This window comes from Salmo salar, chromosome ssa23, assembly GCF_905237065.1.
Source record: "Salmo salar chromosome ssa23, Ssal_v3.1, whole genome shotgun sequence".
NCBI classification, from domain to species: Eukaryota; Metazoa; Chordata; class Actinopteri; order Salmoniformes; family Salmonidae; genus Salmo; species Salmo salar.
The window spans coordinates 46,725,211-46,744,285 of record NC_059464.1 but is presented as its reverse complement, the minus strand read 5'-3'; the positions used below and the strand labels follow the sequence as shown (position 1 = coordinate 46,744,285).

The 19,075-nt window shown below is 42.9% G+C and overlaps 1 protein-coding gene across 2 annotated transcripts in view; it reads left to right on the top strand.

Moving 5' to 3' along the window:
* LOC106592751 (synaptotagmin-7) overlaps positions 1-19,075 on the top strand; it is a 391,227-nt gene that overhangs the window by 262,958 nt on the left and 109,194 nt on the right. The window contains exons 1-2 of one of the 2 annotated variants that reach the window (XM_045705959.1): positions 6,702-7,469; positions 15,979-16,407. The exons of the other annotated variant lie outside the window; for it this stretch is intronic. Coding sequence (XP_045561915.1) covers positions 7,363-7,469; positions 15,979-16,407 — 536 coding nt within the window. The 5' untranslated portion in view covers positions 6,702-7,362. Of the gene's footprint in view, positions 1-6,701; positions 7,470-15,978; positions 16,408-19,075 lie in introns of those variants that run through there. 2 annotated transcript variants of the gene reach the window in all.

Below are 19,075 nucleotides of genomic sequence, written 5' to 3'. Positions count from 1 at the left end.
GCATTTTGAGCCAATCAGTTGTGCTGTGACAAGGTAGGGGTGGTATACAGAAGATAGCCCTATTTTGGTAAAAGATCAAGTCCATATTATGCCAAGAACAGCTCAAATAAGCAAAGAGAAATGACAGTCTGGAAAATTTCAAGAACTTTGAAAGTTTCTTCAAGCGCAGTCGCAAAATCCATCAAGCGTTATGATGCTATGATGAAACTGGTTCTCATGAGGACCGCAACAGGAAAGGAAGACCCAGAGTTACCTCTGCTGCAGAGGATAAGATCATTACAGTTACCAGCCTCAGAAACTTCAGCCCAGATAAATGCTTCACAGAGTTCAAGTAACAGACACATCTCAACATAAACTGTTCAGAGGAGACTGCGTGAATCAGGCCTTCATGGTCGAATTGCTGCAAAGAAACCACTACTAAAGGACATCAATAAGAAGAAGAGACTTGCTTGGGGCAAGAAACACGAGCAATGGACATTAAACTGTTTAAATCTGTCCTTTAGTCTGATGAGTCTAAATTTGCGATTTTTGGTTCCAACCACCGTGTCTTTTTGAGACGCAGAGTAGGTGAACGGATGATCTCCGCATGTGTGGTTCCCACCGTGAAGCATGGAGGAGGAGGTGTGATGGTGTGGGGGTGCTTTGCTGGTGACACTGTCTGTGATTTATTTAGAGTACAATGCACACTTAACCAGCATGGCTACCACAGCATTCTGCAGCTATATGCCATCCCATCTGGCTTGCGCTTAGTGGGACTATCATCTGTTTTTCAACAGGACAATGACCCAAAACACCTCCAGGCTGTGTAAGGGCTATTTGACCAAGAATGAGTGTGATGGAGTGCTGCATCAGATGACCTGGCCTCCACAATCACCTGACCTCAACCTATTTGAGATGGTTTGGGATAAGTTGGACCCCAGAGTGAAGGAAAAGCATCCAACAAGTGCTCAGCATATGTGGGAACTCCTTCAAGACTGTTGGAAAAGCATTCCAGGTGCTGTCATCAAGGCAAAGGTTGGCTACTTTGAAGATGAAATGTATTTTGATTTGTTTAACACTTTTTTGGTTACTACATGATCCCATATGTGTCAATCCATAGTTTTGATGTCTTCACAATTATTCTACAATGTAGAAAATAGCAAAAATAAAGAAACACTCTTGAATGAGTAGGTGTGACTGGAACTGTACATATTTGGTCATGTGTACGTGATCCCTTTGGGAATTGAACCCACAACCTTGGGTTCTTACTCAACTGAGCCACATGGACTCTTCAAGGCAACACAAAATGCTGCATGCAGTTCATGTATTAGCTGTGTTCCCTGTCTGAATAATGATGAGTACTACTGGTGACACAACACCTACAGCACAGTGACTGCATTTGTAGTACGTGTGTATGTATTGTACATGTGATCGCAAGTGGACTTGAACCCAAAAACCTCAGCATTGCGAATGGCGCCAGCACAAGGGTGTGTGCAATACTTTACATGTATTATCCGTGTGCCCTGTCTGTGCATAATAATGAAACATACTGGTGGACATACAGCATACATATTTAGTATGTTTGTGGTCCTAACTGGACTTGAACCCATAACATCACTGAGCCACAGGACACATCGGTGCATACCATACTCTAGTGACTTCTATTATATGTGTTCCTTCTCTGTATAGTAATGAATCAGTTTAATAATGAATCAGTATAGTAATGAATCAGTTTAATAATGAATCAGTATAACATTGAATCAGTATAATAATGAATCAGTATAATAATGAATCAGTTTAAAACTTGAATCATTATAATAATGAATCAGTATAATAATGAATCAGTATAATAATGAATCAGTTTAATAATGAATCAGTATAATAATTAATCAGTTTAATAATGAATCAGTATAATAATGAATCAGTATAATAATGAATCAGTATAACATTGAATCAGTATAATAATGAATCAGTATAATAATGAATCGGTTTAAAACTTGAATCATTATAATAATGAATCAGTATAATAATGAATCTGTATAATAACGAATCATATTCTCTGTATAATAATGAATCAGTATAATAATGAATCATACTCTCTGCATAATAATGAATCAGTATAATAATGAATTATACTCTCTGTATACTAATGAATCATACTCTTTGTATAATAATGAATCAGTATAATAATGAATCAGTAGGATAATGAATCATACTCTCTGTATAATAATGAATTATACTCTCTGTATACTAATGAATCATACTCTTTGTATAATAATGAATCAGTATAATAATGAATCAGTATAGTAATGAATCGGTATAATAATGAATCAGTATAATAATGAATCGGTATAATAATGAATCAGTATAATAATGAATCGGTATAATAATGAATCAGTATAATAATGAATCATACTCCCTGTGTAATAATGAATCAGTATAACATTGAATCAGTATAATAATGAATCATTTTAAAACTTGAATCATTATAATAATGAATCAGTTTAATAATGAATCTGTATAATAATGAATCTGTATAATAACGAATCATACTCTCTGTATAATAATGAATCAGTTTAATAATGAATCTGTATAATAATGAATCTGTATAATAATGAATCATACTCTCTGTATGGTAATGAATCAGTATAATAATGAATCAGTTTAATAATGAATCAGTATAATAATGAATCATACTCTCTGTATAGTAATGAATCAGTATAATAATGAATCAGTATAATAATGAATCAGTATAATAATTAATTGGTATAATAATGAATCAGTATAATAATGAATCGGTATAATAATGAATCAGTATAATAATGAATCGGTATAATAATGAATCAGTATAATAATGAATCATACTCCCTGTGTAATAATGAATCAGTATAACATTGAATCAGTACAATAATGAATCAGTATAATAATGAATCATTTTAAAACTTGAATCATTATAATAATGAATCAGTATAATAATGAATCTGTATAATAATGAATCGGTATAGTAATGAATCGTATAATAATAATGAATCGGTATAATAATGAATCGGAATAATTATGAGTCAGTATAGTAATGAATCAGTATAATAATGAATCGGTGTAATAATGAATCAGTATAATAATGAATCGGTATAGTAATGAATCAGTATAATAATGAATCAGAATAAGAATGAATCGGTGTTATAATGAATCAGTATAATAATGAATCGGTATAGTATTGAATCATTCTCTCTGTATAATAATGAATCATTATAATAATGAATCAGTATAATAATGAATCATTATAATAATGAATCAGTATAATAATGAATCATTATAATAATGAATCAGTATAATAATGAATCATTATATTAAGGAATCAGTATAATAATGAATCAGTATAATAATGAATCGGTATAGTAGTGAATCGGTATAATAATGAATCGGTATAATAATGAATCGGTATAATTATGAGTCAGTATAGTAATGAATCAGTATAATAATGAATCGGTGTAATAATGAATCAGTATAATAATGAATCGGTATAGTAATGAATCAGTATAATAATGAATCAGGATAAGAATGAATCGGTGTTATAATGAATCAGTATAATAATGAATCGGTATAGTATTGAATCATTCTCTCTGTATAATAATGAATCAGTATAATAATGAATCATACTCTCTGTATAATAATGAATCGGTATAATAATGAATCAGTATAATAATGAATCGATAAAATAATGAATCAGTATAATAATGAATCATACTCTCTGTATAATAATGAATCAGTATAATAATGAATCGGTATAGTATTGAATCATTCTCTCTCTATAATAATGAATCTGTATAATAATGAATCATACTCTCTGTATAGTAATGAATCAGTATAATAATGAATCAGTATAATAATGAATCAGTATAATAATGAATTGGTATAATAATGAATCAGTATAATAATGAATCGGTATAATAATGAATCAGTATAATAATGAATCGGTATAATAATGAATCAGTATAATAATGAATCATACTCCCTGTGTAATAATGAATCAGTATAACATTGAATCAGTATAATAATGAATCAGTATAATAATGAATCATTTTAAAACTTGAATCATTATAATAATGAATCAGTATAATTATGAGTCAGTATAGTAATGAATCAGTATAATAATGAATCGGTGTAATAATTAATCAGTATAATAATGAATCGGTATAGTAATGAATCAGTATAATAATGAATCAGAATAAGAATGAATCGGTGTTATAATGAATCAGTATAATAATGAATCGGTATAGTATTGAATCATTCTCTCTGTATAATAATGAATCATTATAATAATGAATCAGTATAATAATGAATCATTATAATAAGGAATCAGTATAATAATGAATCGGTATAATAATGAATCGGTATAGTAATGAATCGGTATAATAATGAATCGGTATAATTATGAGTCAGTATAGTAATGAATCAGTATAATAATGAATCGGTGTAATAATGAATCAGTATAATAATGAATCGGTATAGTAATGAATCAGTATAATAATGAATCAGGATAAGAATGAATTGGTGTTATAATGAATCAGTATAATAATGAATCGGTATAGTATTGAATCATTCTCTCTGTATAATAATGAATCAGTATAATAATGAATCATACTCTCTGTATAATAATGAATCGGTATAATAATGAATCAGTATAATAATGAATCGATAAAATAATGAATCAGTATAATAATGAATCATACTCTCTGTATAATAATGAATCAGTATAATAATGAATCGGTATAGTATTGAATCATTCTCTCTCTATAATAATGAATCAGTATAATAATGAATCATACTCTGTATAATAATGAATCAGTATAATAATGAATCGGTATAGTATTGAATCAGTATAGTATTGAATCAGTATAATAATGAATCGGTATAATAATGAATCGTACTCTCTGTATAATAATGAATTATACTAGTGTCACAAGAGGGCAGTACTGTCCTTTATTCCCCATCAGCCCTGTTGTCATCAGAGAGACACACTAGTGCTCCATATTTCCTATCAAGTGCACTACATTTGACCAGGGCTACTGGGAGGTATCCCTTTGATCCCTAAAAGCAGATACAGGCATGACAGCTTGACTCACATCCTCTGTTTTGCTCCCCAGGAATAGTGTCATGCTGTGGGAACCTTCATTTGCATAGCCTACTCTCCTCAACAACAACAAAAAATCTCAATGTCATCTTTCAAACACTTTAAACTAGTATAAAAGTGGCACATGTTGACAAAGTTCATTGTGGATACCTATGGTGATGAAATGGTCAGTAAAGCGTTTACACAGCATGGTTTCATCTATGTGCAGTCAAACGATGTATAGAATTAGATTGATGCGTCAGTGGCTTTTAAACACCTCTCGAACTTAGGAGGAAAGTAGATTTCTTACTCACTATTATGTTCCCCTCTGCTATTGAAACGTTTCTAATACGCCGTTCTGTAACCTTAGCGACACCGTTGAATGCTTTACGTATTTGTCCACAGGCACATACCGTAGAAATCGACCTCTGGTGAGAGACGGTGGGCTACCACTGAATTGTGCTGTTGTGTGCAATAGCACATCTCAAGGCCAAAGTGGCCATAGAATGAGTTAACCAAACAACCTCTACACAATAACACAGATATAGGGGTCGTGGAAGCTGAGCTGGGGAGACAGACTCCTGGCTGCCTGGTTTCTCCCCCCCCTCTTCAGTTTCCTCCTCTGTTCATGCACCACGGTGGAGAGCGAGGTAGAGGCAGTATTCTTTTACCCCTGGTCCATACTCCTTTGCAGGCTTCCCCAGTGAATCCCCCTCCTTCTCTCTCCCCCCCCCCCCCCTACTGACAGGACTACAGTACAGAGCTCCCTCCATCTACCTGATCTACCTGCCTCTGTCTCTTCTGTCTCTACCTGATCTACCTGCCTCTGTCTCTTCTGTCTCCACCTGATCTACCTGATCTACCTGCCCCTGTCTCTTCTGTCTCTACCTGATCTACCTGCCTCTGTCTCTTCTGTCTCCACCTGATCTACCTGCCCCTGTCTCTTCTGTCTCTACCTGATCTACCTGCCCCTGTCTCTTCTGTCTCTACCTGATCTACCTGCCCCTGTCTCTTCTGTCTCCACCTGATCTACCTGATCTACCTGCCCCTGTCTCTTCTGTCTCTACCTGATCTACCTGCCTCTGTCTCTTCTGTCTCCACCTGATCTACCTGATCTACCTGCCCCTGTCTCTTCTGTCTCTACCTGATCTACCTGCCCCTGTCTCTTCTGTCTCTACCTGATCTACCTGCCTCTGTCTCTTCTGTCTCCACCTGATCTACCTGCCTCTGTCTCTTCTGTCTCCACCTGATCTACCTGATCTACCTGCCCCTGTCTCTTCTGTCTCTACCTGATCTACCTGCCCCTGTCTCTTCTGTCTTTACTTGATCTACCTGCCTCTGTCTCTTCTGTCTCTACCTGATCTACCTGCCTCTGTCTCTTCTGTCTCCACCTGATCTACCTGCACCTGTCTCTTCTGTCTCTACCTGATCTACCTGATCTACCTGATCTACCTGCCTCTGTCGCTTCTGTCTCTACCTGATCTACCTGCCCCTGTCTCTTCTGTCTCTACCTGATCTACCTGCCTCTGTCTCTTCTGTCTCCACCTGATCTACCTGCACCTGTCTCTTCTGTCTCTACCTGATCTACCTGATCTACCTGATCTACCTGCCCCTGTCTCTTCTGTCTCTACCTGATCTACCTGATCTACCTGATCTACCTGCCTCTGTCTCTTCTGTCTCCACCTGATCTACCTGCCCCTGTCTCTTCTGTCTCCACCTGATCTACCTGATCTACCTGCCCCTGTCTCTTCTGTCTCTACCTGATCTACCTGCACCTGTCTCTTCTGTCTCTACCTGATCTACCTGATCTACCTGCCTCTGTCGCTTCTGTCTCTACCTGATCTACCTGATCTACCTGCCTCTGTCGCTTCTGTCTCTACCTGATCTACCTGATCTACCTGCCTCTGTCGCTTCTGTCTCTACCTGATCTACCTGATCTACCTACCTCTGTCTCTTGTCTCTGCTCTCCTGTGACCTGGATAACTTATGCCTTCCCCTTTAACACACCTCCACACCTCCACACCTAATCAGCTTTGCTTCCTTTACAATGTTGTTGCTTGATCTCTCTATCTCTCCTTGTCCTCTTCTTCTTCTCTTCTTCTTGTTCCTGTCTTTTTCCACCTCCTCCTGTCTCTCTTTGTCTCTGCTGTGTTGTCTCCTTGCCCCTCTCTCTCCTTCCTAGTGGGGAAGTACCAGGGGGGCAGACAGGGGCATCGGTAGCGTTGGGGGGGAGAGGGGATGGGGAGGGTCCGGCGGGTCCCAGTGACAGTATGAAGATGATGCCTGGCGGTACCAGCGTGGTGATGTCGGCGGGCAAGGCCGGGAGGTGGCAGGCGGTACAGAGCCACATGCAGGCGGGAGGACTCAGACCCACCAAGTGAGTTATAATGATTGAATACTGTTCTAGAGAGATGGTGTATACTATATACAAACAAACATTAAGGACACTTTCACCCTTTTTGCCCTCAGAACAGCCTCAATTTGTCCGGGCATGGACTCTACAAGGTGTTGAAAGCGTTCCACAGGGATGCTGGCCCATGTTGACTCCAATGCTTCCCACAGTAGTGTCAAGATGGCTAGAGGTTCTTTCGGTGGTGGACCATTCTTGATACACGGGGAAACTGTTGAGCGTGATAAACCCAGCAGCATTGACTCAAACCAGTGCACCTGGCACCTACTACCAGACCCCGTTCAAAGGCACTTCAATATTTTGTCTTGCCCATTCACCCTCTGAATGGCACACGAACACAATCACCGTCTCAATTGTCTCAAGGCTTAAAAATCCTTCTTTAACCTGTCTCCTTCCCTTCATCTACACTGATTGAAGTGGATTTAATAATTGACATCAATAGCTTTCACCTGGATTCACCTGGTCAGTTTATGTCATGGAAAGAGCAGGTGTCCTTAACATTTTGTACACTCATTGTACAGTATAGATGGTATAGGTAGAGGGTAGAGGGTATAGATGGTAGAGGGTATAGATGGTAGAGGGTAGAGCACAGAGGGTATAGATGGTACAGGTAGGGGACAGAGGGTATAGATGGTACAGGTAGAGGGTAGAGGGTATAGATGGTAGAAGGCAGAGGGTATAGATGGTACAGGTAGAGGGTATAGATGGTATAGGTAGTGGGTAGAGGGTATAGATGGTACAGGTAGAGGACAGAGGGTATAGATGGTACAGGTAGAGGACAGAGGGTACAGATGGTACAGGTAGAGGACAGAGGGTATAGATGGTATAGGTAGAGGACAGAGGGTACAGATGGTAGAGGGTATAGATGGTATAGGGTATAGATGGTACAGGTAGAGGACAGAGGGTATAGATGGTACAGGTAGAGGACAGAGGGTATAGATGGTACAGGTAGAGGACAGAGGGTATAGATGGTAGAGGGTATAGATGGTACAGGTAGAGGACAGAGGGTATAGAGGGTACAGGTAGAGGACAGAGGGTATAGATGGTACAGGTAGAGGACAGAGGGTATAGATGGTACAGGTAGAGGACAGAGGGTATAGATGGTACAGGTAGAGGACAGAGGGTATAGAGGGTACAGGTAGAGGACAGAGGGTATAGATGGTACAGGTAGAGGACAGAGGGTATAGAGGGTACAGGTAGAGGACAGAGGGTACAGATGGTACAGGTAGAGGACAGAGGGTACAGATGGTACAGGTAGAGGACAGATGGTATAGATGGTACATGTAGAGGACAGAGGGTATAGATGGTATAGGGTATAGATGGTATAGGTAGAGGGTATAGAGGGTACAGGTAGAGGGCAGAGGGTATAGATGGTACAGGTAGAGGACAGAGGGTACAGATGGTACAGGTAGAGGACAGATGGTATAGATGGTGCAGGTAGAGGACAGAGGGTATAGATGGTACAGGTAGAGGACAGAGGGTATAGATGGTATAGGTAGAGGACAGAGGGTATAGAGGGTATAGAGGGTACAGGTAGAGGACAGAGGGTATAGATGGTACAGGTAGAGGACAGAGGGTATAGATGGTATAGGTAGAGGACAGAGGGTATAGAGGGTATAGAGGGTACAGGTAGAGGACAGAGGGTATAGATGGTACAGGTAGAGGACAGAGGGTATAGAGGGTACAGGTAGAGGACAGAGGGTATAGAGGGTACTGGTAGAGGACAGAGGGTATAGATGGTACAGGTAGAGGACAGAGGGTATAGATGGTACAGGTAGAGGACAGAGGGTATAGATGGTACAGGTAGAGGACAGAGGGTATAGAGGGTACAGGTAGAGGACAGAGGGTATAGATGGTACAGGTAGAGGACAGAGGGTATAGATGGTATAGGTAGAGGACAGAGGGTATAGAGGGTATAGAGGGTACAGGTAGAGGACAGAGGGTATAGATGGTACAGGTAGAGGACAGAGGGTATAGATGGTATAGGTAGAGGACAGAGGGTATAGAGGGTATAGAGGGTACAGGTAGAGGACAGAGGGTATAGATGGTACAGGTAGAGGACAGAGGGTATAGAGGGTACAGGTAGAGGACAGAGGGTATAGAGGGTACTGGTAGAGGACAGAGGGTATAGATGGTACAGGTAGAGGACAGAGGGTATAGATGGTACAGGTAGAGGACAGAGGGTATAGATGGTACAGGTAGAGGACAGAGGGTATAGAGGGTACAGGTAGAGGACAGAGGGTATAGAGGGTACTGGTAGAGGACAGAGGGTATAGATGGTACAGGTAGAGGACAGAGGGTATAGATGGTACAGGTAGAGGACAGAGGGTATAGATGGTATAGGGTATAGATGGTATAGGTAGAGGGTATAGAGGGTACAGGTAGAGGGCAGAGGGTATAGATGGTACAGGTAGAGGACAGAGGGTACAGATGGTACAGGTAGAGGACAGATGGTATAGATGGTACAGGTAGAGGACAGAGGGTATAGATGGTACAGGTAGAGGACAGAGGGTATAGATGGTACAGGTAGAGGACAGAGGGTACAGATGGTACAGGTAGAGGACAGAGGGTATTGATGGTACAGGTAGAGGACAGAGGGTACAGATGGTAGAGGGTATAGATGGTACAGGTAGAGGACAGAGGGTATAGATGGTATAGGTAGAGGGTAGAGGGTATAGATGGTACAGGTAGAGGACAGAGGGTATAGAGGGTATAGAGGGTACAGGTAGAGGACAGAGGGTATAGATGGTACAGGTAGAGGACAGAGGGTATAGATGGTATAGGTAGAGGACAGAGGGTATAGAGGGTACAGGTAGAGGACAGAGGGTATAGATGGTACAGGTAGAGGACAGAGGGTATAGATGGTACAGGTAGAGGACAGAGGGTATAGAGGGTACAGGTAGAGGACAGAGGGTATAGAGGGTACTGGTAGAGGACAGAGGGTATAGATGGTACAGGTAGAGGACAGAGGGTATAGATGGTACAGGTAGAGGACAGAGGGTATAGATGGTACAGGTAGAGGACAGAGGATATAGATGGTATAGGTAGAGGACAGAGGGTATAGAGGGTACAGGTAGAGGACAGAGGGTATAGATGGTACAGGTAGAGGACAGAGGGTAGAGGGTATAGAGGGTACAGGTAGAGGGCAGAGGGTATAGATGGTACAGGTAGAGGACAGAGGGTACAGATGGTACAGGTAGAGGACAGAGGGTATAGATGGTAGAGGGTATAGATGGTATAGGTAGAGGGTATAGAGGGTACAGGTAGAGGGCAGAGGGTATAGATGGTACAGGTAGAGGACAGAGGGTATAGATGGTACAGGTAGAGGACAGAGGGTATAGAGGGTATAGAGGGTACTGGTAGAGGACAGAGGGTATAGTTGAGAGTAGCAGGGAGGAAGGGGAGAGAGGGGAGGAAGGGTGAGAGTAAGGGGAGGACAGGAGGGAGGAGAGGTAGAGTGAGAGTAAGAGGGAGGACAGGAGGGAGGGGAGGTAGGGTGAGAGTAAGAGGGAGGACAGGAGGGAGGGGAGGTAGGGTGAGAGTAAGATGGAGGACAGAAGGGAGGGGAGGTAGGGTGAGAGTAAGAGGGAGGACAGGAGGGAGGGGAGGTAGGGTGAGAGTAAGATGGAGGACAGAAGGGAGGGGAGGTAGGGTGAGAGTAAGAGGGAGGGAGGGGCCCAGGTGCCAATGTTCCAAGGTGGTGTGGTGCTCTGAAACGTGTGATGACAGGCTGGGCTTGGTAGGAATAACGTGTGGAAGATGTGAACTCTGAGCTAACAATAGACTGCAGAATTACACTGAACCGTCATCACGCCAACTCCTAACCAGCTAATAGTCTACTACATTACCCTGCATGGAGAACTACCTATAGGACATACTCAGGAGACAATGGGTTCTATATAATGACCATCTATCTACCAACACATTTTCTCACACTGAATGTTGAACTAAATCTTCTCGCTAATAATCCTAGCCTGCACGGCCCATACAGAAACCACACAGGACACACTGAGACGGAATGGATTATTCTAGAAATACTACAATCTATAGCGATAGTCTATTACTACGGCAAACGATAATAGTCACTTGTCTATATGAAATTGATACTTTGAGAGGGAATATATTATTCTATAGGAGATTCTTATCTGAGCGTAGTCTATTACTGATAAAAATAAGAAGACACATTCACACCATGAATGCAGTACTGTAGCTAAAGCGTCTCTAACATGACCACTTGCTTTCATACGTTTCTCGTCAAAATAACAATCGGATTGAGAATATCCAACTCAAGACTGCCAGTTAGTGTGAAATGTATTATGTTCTATACTATAAAGAAAGGGAATCTGTTACACACTCACAAACTGTCTGTTACACCCTCACAGTCTGTTACACACTCACTCACAGTCTGTTACACACTCACAGTCTGTTACACACTCGCTCACAGTCTGTTACACACTCACGGTCTGTTACACACTTTTTGTCTGTTACACCCTCACAGTCTGTTACACACTCACAGTTTGTTACACACTCACTCACACTCTGTTACACACTCACAGTCTGTTCCACGCTCACTCACACTCTGTTACACACTCACAAACAGTCTGTTACACCCTCACAGTCTGTTACACACTCACAGTTTGTTACACACTCACTCACACTCTGTTACACACTCACAGTCTGTTCCACGCTCACTCACACTCTGTTACACACTCACAAACAGTCTGTTACACACTCACAGTCTGTTACACACTCACAGTTTGTTACACACTCACTCACACTCTGTTACACACTCACAGTCTGTTCCACGCTCACTCACACTCTGTTACACACTCACTCACAGTCTGTTACACACTCACTCACAGTCTGTTACACACTCGCTCACAGTCTGTTACACACTCACAGTCTGTTACACACTCACAGTCTGTTACACACACAGTCTGTTACACACTCACAGTCTGTTACTCGCTCACAGTCTGTTACACACTCACAGTCTGTTACACACTCACAGTCTGTTACACACTCACAGTCTGTTACACACTCACAGTCTGTTACACACTCACAGTCTGTTACACACTCACTCACACTCTGTTACACACTCACAGTCTGTTCCACGCTCACTCACACTCTGTTACACACTCACTCACAGTCTGTTACACACTCACTCACAGTCTGTTACTCACTCACAGTCTGTTACACACTCACAGTCTGTTACACACTCACAGTCTGTTACACACTCACAGTCTGTTACACACTCACAGTCTGTTACACACTCACAGTCTGTTACACACTCACAGTCTGTTACACACTCACAGTCTGTTACACACTCACTCACACTCTGTTACACACTCACAGTCTGTTCCACGCTCACTCACACTCTGTTACACACTCACTCACACTCTGTTACACACTCACTCACAGTCTGTTACACACTCACTCACAGTCTGTTACTCGCTCACAGTCTGTTACACACTCACAGTCTGTTACACACTCACAGTCTGTTACACACTCACAGTCTGTTACACACTCACAGTCTGTTACTCGCAGTCTGTTACACTCAAGACTTTGTAAACACACTGTGATGGAAAACAGCAGTTTGAGTTTGACATGATGTGTGTGTCGTCGCCACGGCACCGGAGTTCGCTGTCTGAATGACGCGTTTTAGACCCTAATCACAATGTGTCAGAAAACGAGACGGTTAATTTAGCTTCTCCACCCTCTTTCGTTTCACCTCCCTTTCTTTTTCACATCTCCTGCTGTCTATGATTTCTCTCTCTCCGCAACACGTTCACTCCTTCACGACCTCCTACCCTCTTTCTCTCCTCTCATCTCTTCCTCTCATCTTTCTCTCTTTGCCCCCTGTCTATAATTGGATTCTATTTCCAGGATGCTATAAGTGTCTGTGTCTCTTGTGTTGGTGTCTCTTGTGTTGGTGTCTCTTGTGCTGGTGTCTCTTGTGCTGGTGTCTCTTGTGCTGGTGTCTCTTGTGCTGGTGTCTCTTGTGTCTGTGTCTCTTGTGTCTGTGTCTCTTGTGCTGGTGTCTCTTGTGTTGGTGTCTCTTGTGTTGGTGTCTCTTGTGCTGGTGTCTCTTGTATTGGTGTCTCTTGTGTCTGTGTCTCTTGTGCTGGTGTCTCTTGTGCTGGTGTCTCTTGTATTGGTGTCTCTTGTGTCTGTGTCTCTTGTGCTGGTGTCTCTTGTGCTGGTGTCTCTTGTGCTGGTGTCTCTTGTGCTGGTGTCTCTTGTGCTGGTGTCTCTTGTGTCTGTGTCTCTTGTGCTGGTGTCTCTTGTGCTGGTGTCTCTTGTGTCTGTGTCTCTTGTGCTGGTGTCTCTTGTGCTGGTGTCTCTTGTGCTGGTGTCTCAACCCATTTTCTTTCTCTCTCTCCCTCCATCCCTCGCTTTCTCTCTCTTCCTTATCGGTCCCATCTTTCTCTCTCTCTTTATATAAAGCCTCCATCTTCCTTCAAGTGGCCTCTTCAACTATTTCATTTCCCCTTTTGACTTTCCTTTCCCCTTTCGACTAGTTATATAAGTTCAATACCAGACGGTTTAAAAAGCAGTCTGAAAGAGACCCGTGTACAGTCGCATGTAAAGCAAGCTGCAAAGTGTCTAGTAATGTGAATAGCACGGTGTTCACCCAGTTCAGATTAAAGTGCGACTCTGTCAGGGAAGGGCGGAAGAAGATACATTTAGAGAGTTGGGAAACACTTTAAAGGAGCATTTTGGGATACCGAGCTAGAAAAATGAAACCAACATCTCCTAGTAATATGTAATAGGTTTATAGATAACTGAACTAAAACATTATCTACTATCTTGTTTTGATAGAGAGGTACTGCTAGTAAAGCAGGGGAACAACTTGAAAACAGATAAAGAAAGATAAAAGATATTAGAAGATAAAATAGATAGTGGAAGAGAGGAGAGGAGAGGAGAGGAGAGGAGAGGAGAGGAGAGGAGAGGAGAGGAGAGGAGAGGAGAGGAGAGGAGAGGAGAGGAGAGGGAGAGAGGAGAGGAGGGGAGGGGAGAGGAGAGGAGAGGAGAGGAGAGGAGAGGAGGGGAGAGGAGAGGAGAGGGTGAGAGGCTGAGGAGTTGGTTGGCTGGGAGGACGTCTCAAGAGAGGCAGAGCGTTGTATTTAAACAAGGAAATAGATTTAGACAGAGAAAGGAGAAGGATGATATAGTGCTTTAAAAGTTGAGAAGAGAGAGAGGAACAAACTGTAAAGCCTTCGTCTCGAAGAGCCAGCAGCGTCAGTGCCACACACACACACTCCGACACACCCACCGCAACAGACGTGCTCGACCACGCCCAAACGGACCTTTCAGATCCAACCAATGCCGACTCGTACCATGCCCACAAACCCACGGCGCCCAGACACACACGTTACACACACACACCTGGTGACCATCACTCTGGATGCTCCTTCTACTGCTGTTACTGCTGCTATCTCTGCTGCTGTTACTGGTGCTACTATCTCTGCTGCTGTTACTGGTGCTGCTATCTCTACTGCTGTTACTGATGACCATCACTCTGGCTGCTCCTTCTACTGCTGTTACTGATGACCATCACTCTGGCTGCTCCTTCTACTGCTGTTACTGATGACCATCACTCTGGCTGCTCCTTCTACTGCTGTTACTGATGACCATCACTCTGGCTGCTCCTTCTACTGCTGTTACTGATGACCATCACTCTGGCTGCTCCTTCTACTGCTGTTACTGATGACCATCACTCTGGCTGCTCCTTCTTCTGCTGTTACTGATGACCATCACTCTGGCTGCTCCTTCTACTGCTGTTACTGATGACCATCACTCTGGCTGCTCCTTCTACTGCTGTTACTGATGACCATCACTCTGGCTGCTCCTTCTACTGCTGTTACTGATGACCATCACTCTGGCTGCTCCTTCTACTGCTGTTACTGATGACCATCACTCTGGCTGCTCCTTCTACTGCTGTTACTGATGACCATCACTCTGGCTGCTCCTTCTACTGCTGTTACTGATGACCATCACTCTGGCTGCTCCTTCTACTGCTGTTACTGATGACCATCACTCTGGCTGCTCCTTCTACTGCCGACCATCACTCTGGCTGCTCCTTCTACTGATATCCCTGTTACTGCTGTTACTGCTACTGCTATCTCTGCTGCTGCTGTTACTGCTACTACTATCTCTGTTACTGCTATCTCTGCTACTACTATCTCTGTTACTGCTATCTCTGCTGCTGCTGCTATCTCTGTTACTGCTGTTACTGCTACTACTATCTCTGTTACTGCTGTTACTGCTACTGCTATCTTTAATACTGCTGTTACTGCTGCTGCTATCTCTGCTACTGCTATCTCTGCTACTACTATCCTTGCTACTGCTATCTCTGCTACTACTCATCTGCTACTGCTATCTCTGCTGTTACTGGTGCTGTCTCACCCTGCTCTCTTTTTCTCTCCTCCTCCTCCTCCCCTTGCTCCCTCCCCTTCCTGCTGCTCTGCCCTCCAAGCTTTGGAGACTCAGTAGGTGCTCTGTCCTCTGCCTCCGCCCTGGATTCCCTCCCTTCAGCTGGGCCGCTAGCCCGGCCACGCACCCTGCTACGTCAGCAGAGTCTCCAGCAGCCCTTCATCCACCCACCTGCCCCAAGCCTCACCCAACTCCCGCCCACCTCCTCACAGAGCCTGGGAGAGCTATACCAGGTAACCCCGCCGGGGCACGGCCATCCTGGGGGAGGCGGGGGCAGTGAAGGAGGTGGGGTAGGAGGTGGGGGCACTCGAGGAGGTCCCAGGAGGGTGCGAGGGAGCCCGGCAGGGGCAGGCACTTCACAATACAGGGGAGGAGGAGGAGGAGGAGGAGGAAGAGGAGTAGGAAATCCTGGCTCCTGGGATCACATGATGGGCCAGTTGAAAAACAGAGGCCTGGATGCCAAGTCCTTCCTGTGAGTCTCTCTCTGTTTCTTCTTTTCCCTCTGTCTGGGTTGTGACTGTCTCTGTCTGAGTTGGTAACTGTCTCTCTCTGGGTTGGTAACTGTCTCTGTCTGGGTTGGTAACTGTCTCTCTCTGGGTTGGTAACTGTCTCTCTCTGGGTTGGTTGGTGACTGTCTCTGTCTGAGTTGGTTGGTGACTGTCTCTGTCTGAGTTGGTAACTGTCTCTGTCAGGGTTGGTAACTGTCTCTGTCTGGGTTGGTAACTGTCTCTGTCTGGGTTGGTAACTGTCTCTGTCTGAGATGGTAACTGTCTCTGTCTGGGTTGGTTGATAATGCCCTGATACCATGTCTAGTCTTTAAACACCACTCCCTGATACCATGTCTTTAAACACCACTCCCTGATACCATGTCTAGTCTTTAAACACCACTCCCTGATACCATGTCTTTAAACACCACTCCCTGATACCATGTCTTTAAACACCACTCCCTGATACCATGTCTAGTCTTTAAACACCACTCCCTGATACCATGTCTTTAAACACCACTCCCTGACACCATGTCTAGTCTTTAAACACCACTCCCTGATACCATGTCTTTAAACACCACTCCCTGATACCATGTCTAGTCTTTAAACACCACTCCCTGATACCGTCTTTAAACACCACTCCTTGATACCATGTCTTTAAACACCACTCCCTGATACCATGTCTTTAAACACCACTCCCTGATACCATGTCTAGTCTTTAAACACCACTCCCTGATACCATGTCTAGTCTTTAAACACCACTCCCTGATACCATGTCTAGTCTTTAAACACCACTCCCTGATACCATGTCTTTAAACACCACTCCCTGATACCATGTCTTTAAACACCACTCCCTGATACCATGTCTTTAAACACCACTCCCTGATACCATGTCTAGTCTTTAAACACCACTCCCTGATACCATGTCTAGTCTTTAAACACCACTCCCTGATACCATGTCTAGTCTTTAAACACCACTCCCTGATACCATGTCTAGTCTTTAAACACCACTCCCTGATACCATGTCTAGTCTTTAAACACCACTCCCTGATACCATGTCTAGTCTTTAAACACCACTCCCTGATACCATGTCTAGTCTTTAAACACCACTCCCTGATACCATGTCTTTAAACACCACTCCCTGATACCATGTCTAGTCTTTAAACACCACTCCCTGATACCATGTCTAGTCTTCAAACACCACTCCCTGATACCATGTCTTTAAACACCACTCCCTGATACCATGTCTAGTCTTTAAACACCACTCCCTGATACCATGTCTTTAAACACCACTCCCTGATACCATGTCTAGTCTTTAAACACCACTCCCTGATACCATGTCTAGTCTTTAAACACCACTCCCTGATACCATGTCTAGTCTTTAAACACCACTCCCTGATACCATGTCTAGTCTTTAAACACCACTCCCTGATACCATGTCTAGTCTTTAAACACCACTCCCTGATACCATGTCTAGTCTTTAAACACCACTCCCTGATACCATGTCTAGTCTTTAAACACCACTCCCTGATACCATGTCTAGTCTTTAAACACCACTCCCTGATACCATGTCTAGTCTTTAAACACCACTCCCTGATACCATGTCTTTAAACACCACTCCCTGATACCATGTCTAGTCTTTAAACACCACTCCCTGATACCATGTCTAGTCTTTAAACACCACTCCCTGATACCATGTCTAGTCTTTAAACACCACTCCCTGATACCATGTCTAGTCTTTAAACACCACTCCCTGATACCATGTCTAGTCTTTAAACACCACTCCCTGATACCATGTCTAGTCTTTAAACACCACTCCCTGATACCATGTCTTTAAACACCACTCCCTTTTTCTGTTGTCATGTCATTTCCTTTCTTCATTTCGGTGTAGTGGTCTTTGACTGTCTGTTTATTTGAAATGTTTCTATTTTCTTGTATTTTCTACTTGGTGTTTGGGTTCCTGCTTCTGATGTCCAGGGAAGGATATTACGTAGCGTTGACATTGTGTGTCATTACATTGCGGTTGTGTATATGTGCGTGCGTCCGTGCGTGTGTTTTTTGTGTGCATTTGTACGTGTGTGTGTGTGTGTGTGTGTGTGTGTGTGTGTGTGTGTGTGTGTGTGTGTGTGTGTGTGTGTGTGTGTGTGTGTGCAAGTCCGTGTGCACGTCTCTGACTATTTTCATACTTTACACACATAGTACATATGGAGTGTCAAACGACCTCTAGTGACATCCAGTGAACACTTTTGACCTCTGGTGTAGGACAACCTATTGATCCATGTTAATGTCCTGATATAGATGCAGAGAGAGATTAGAAGTCAGTCAATTCTTATTATACCACAGATGATTATAGTAGCATCTAGATAAATTACATGGATAGTAGCAGCTAGATAGATTACAGGGTTGGTAGCAGCTAGATATATGACATGGATAGTAGCAGCTAGATAGATTACAGGGTTGGTAGCAGCTAGATAGATTACAGGGTTGGTAGCAGCTAGATATATAACAGGGTTGGTAGCAGCTAGATAGATAACAGGGTTGGTAGCAGCTAGATAGATAACAGGGTTGGTAGCAGCTAGATAGATAACAGGGTTGGTAGCAGCTAGATAGATTACAGGGTTGGTAGCAGCTAGATAGATAACAGGGTTGGTAGCA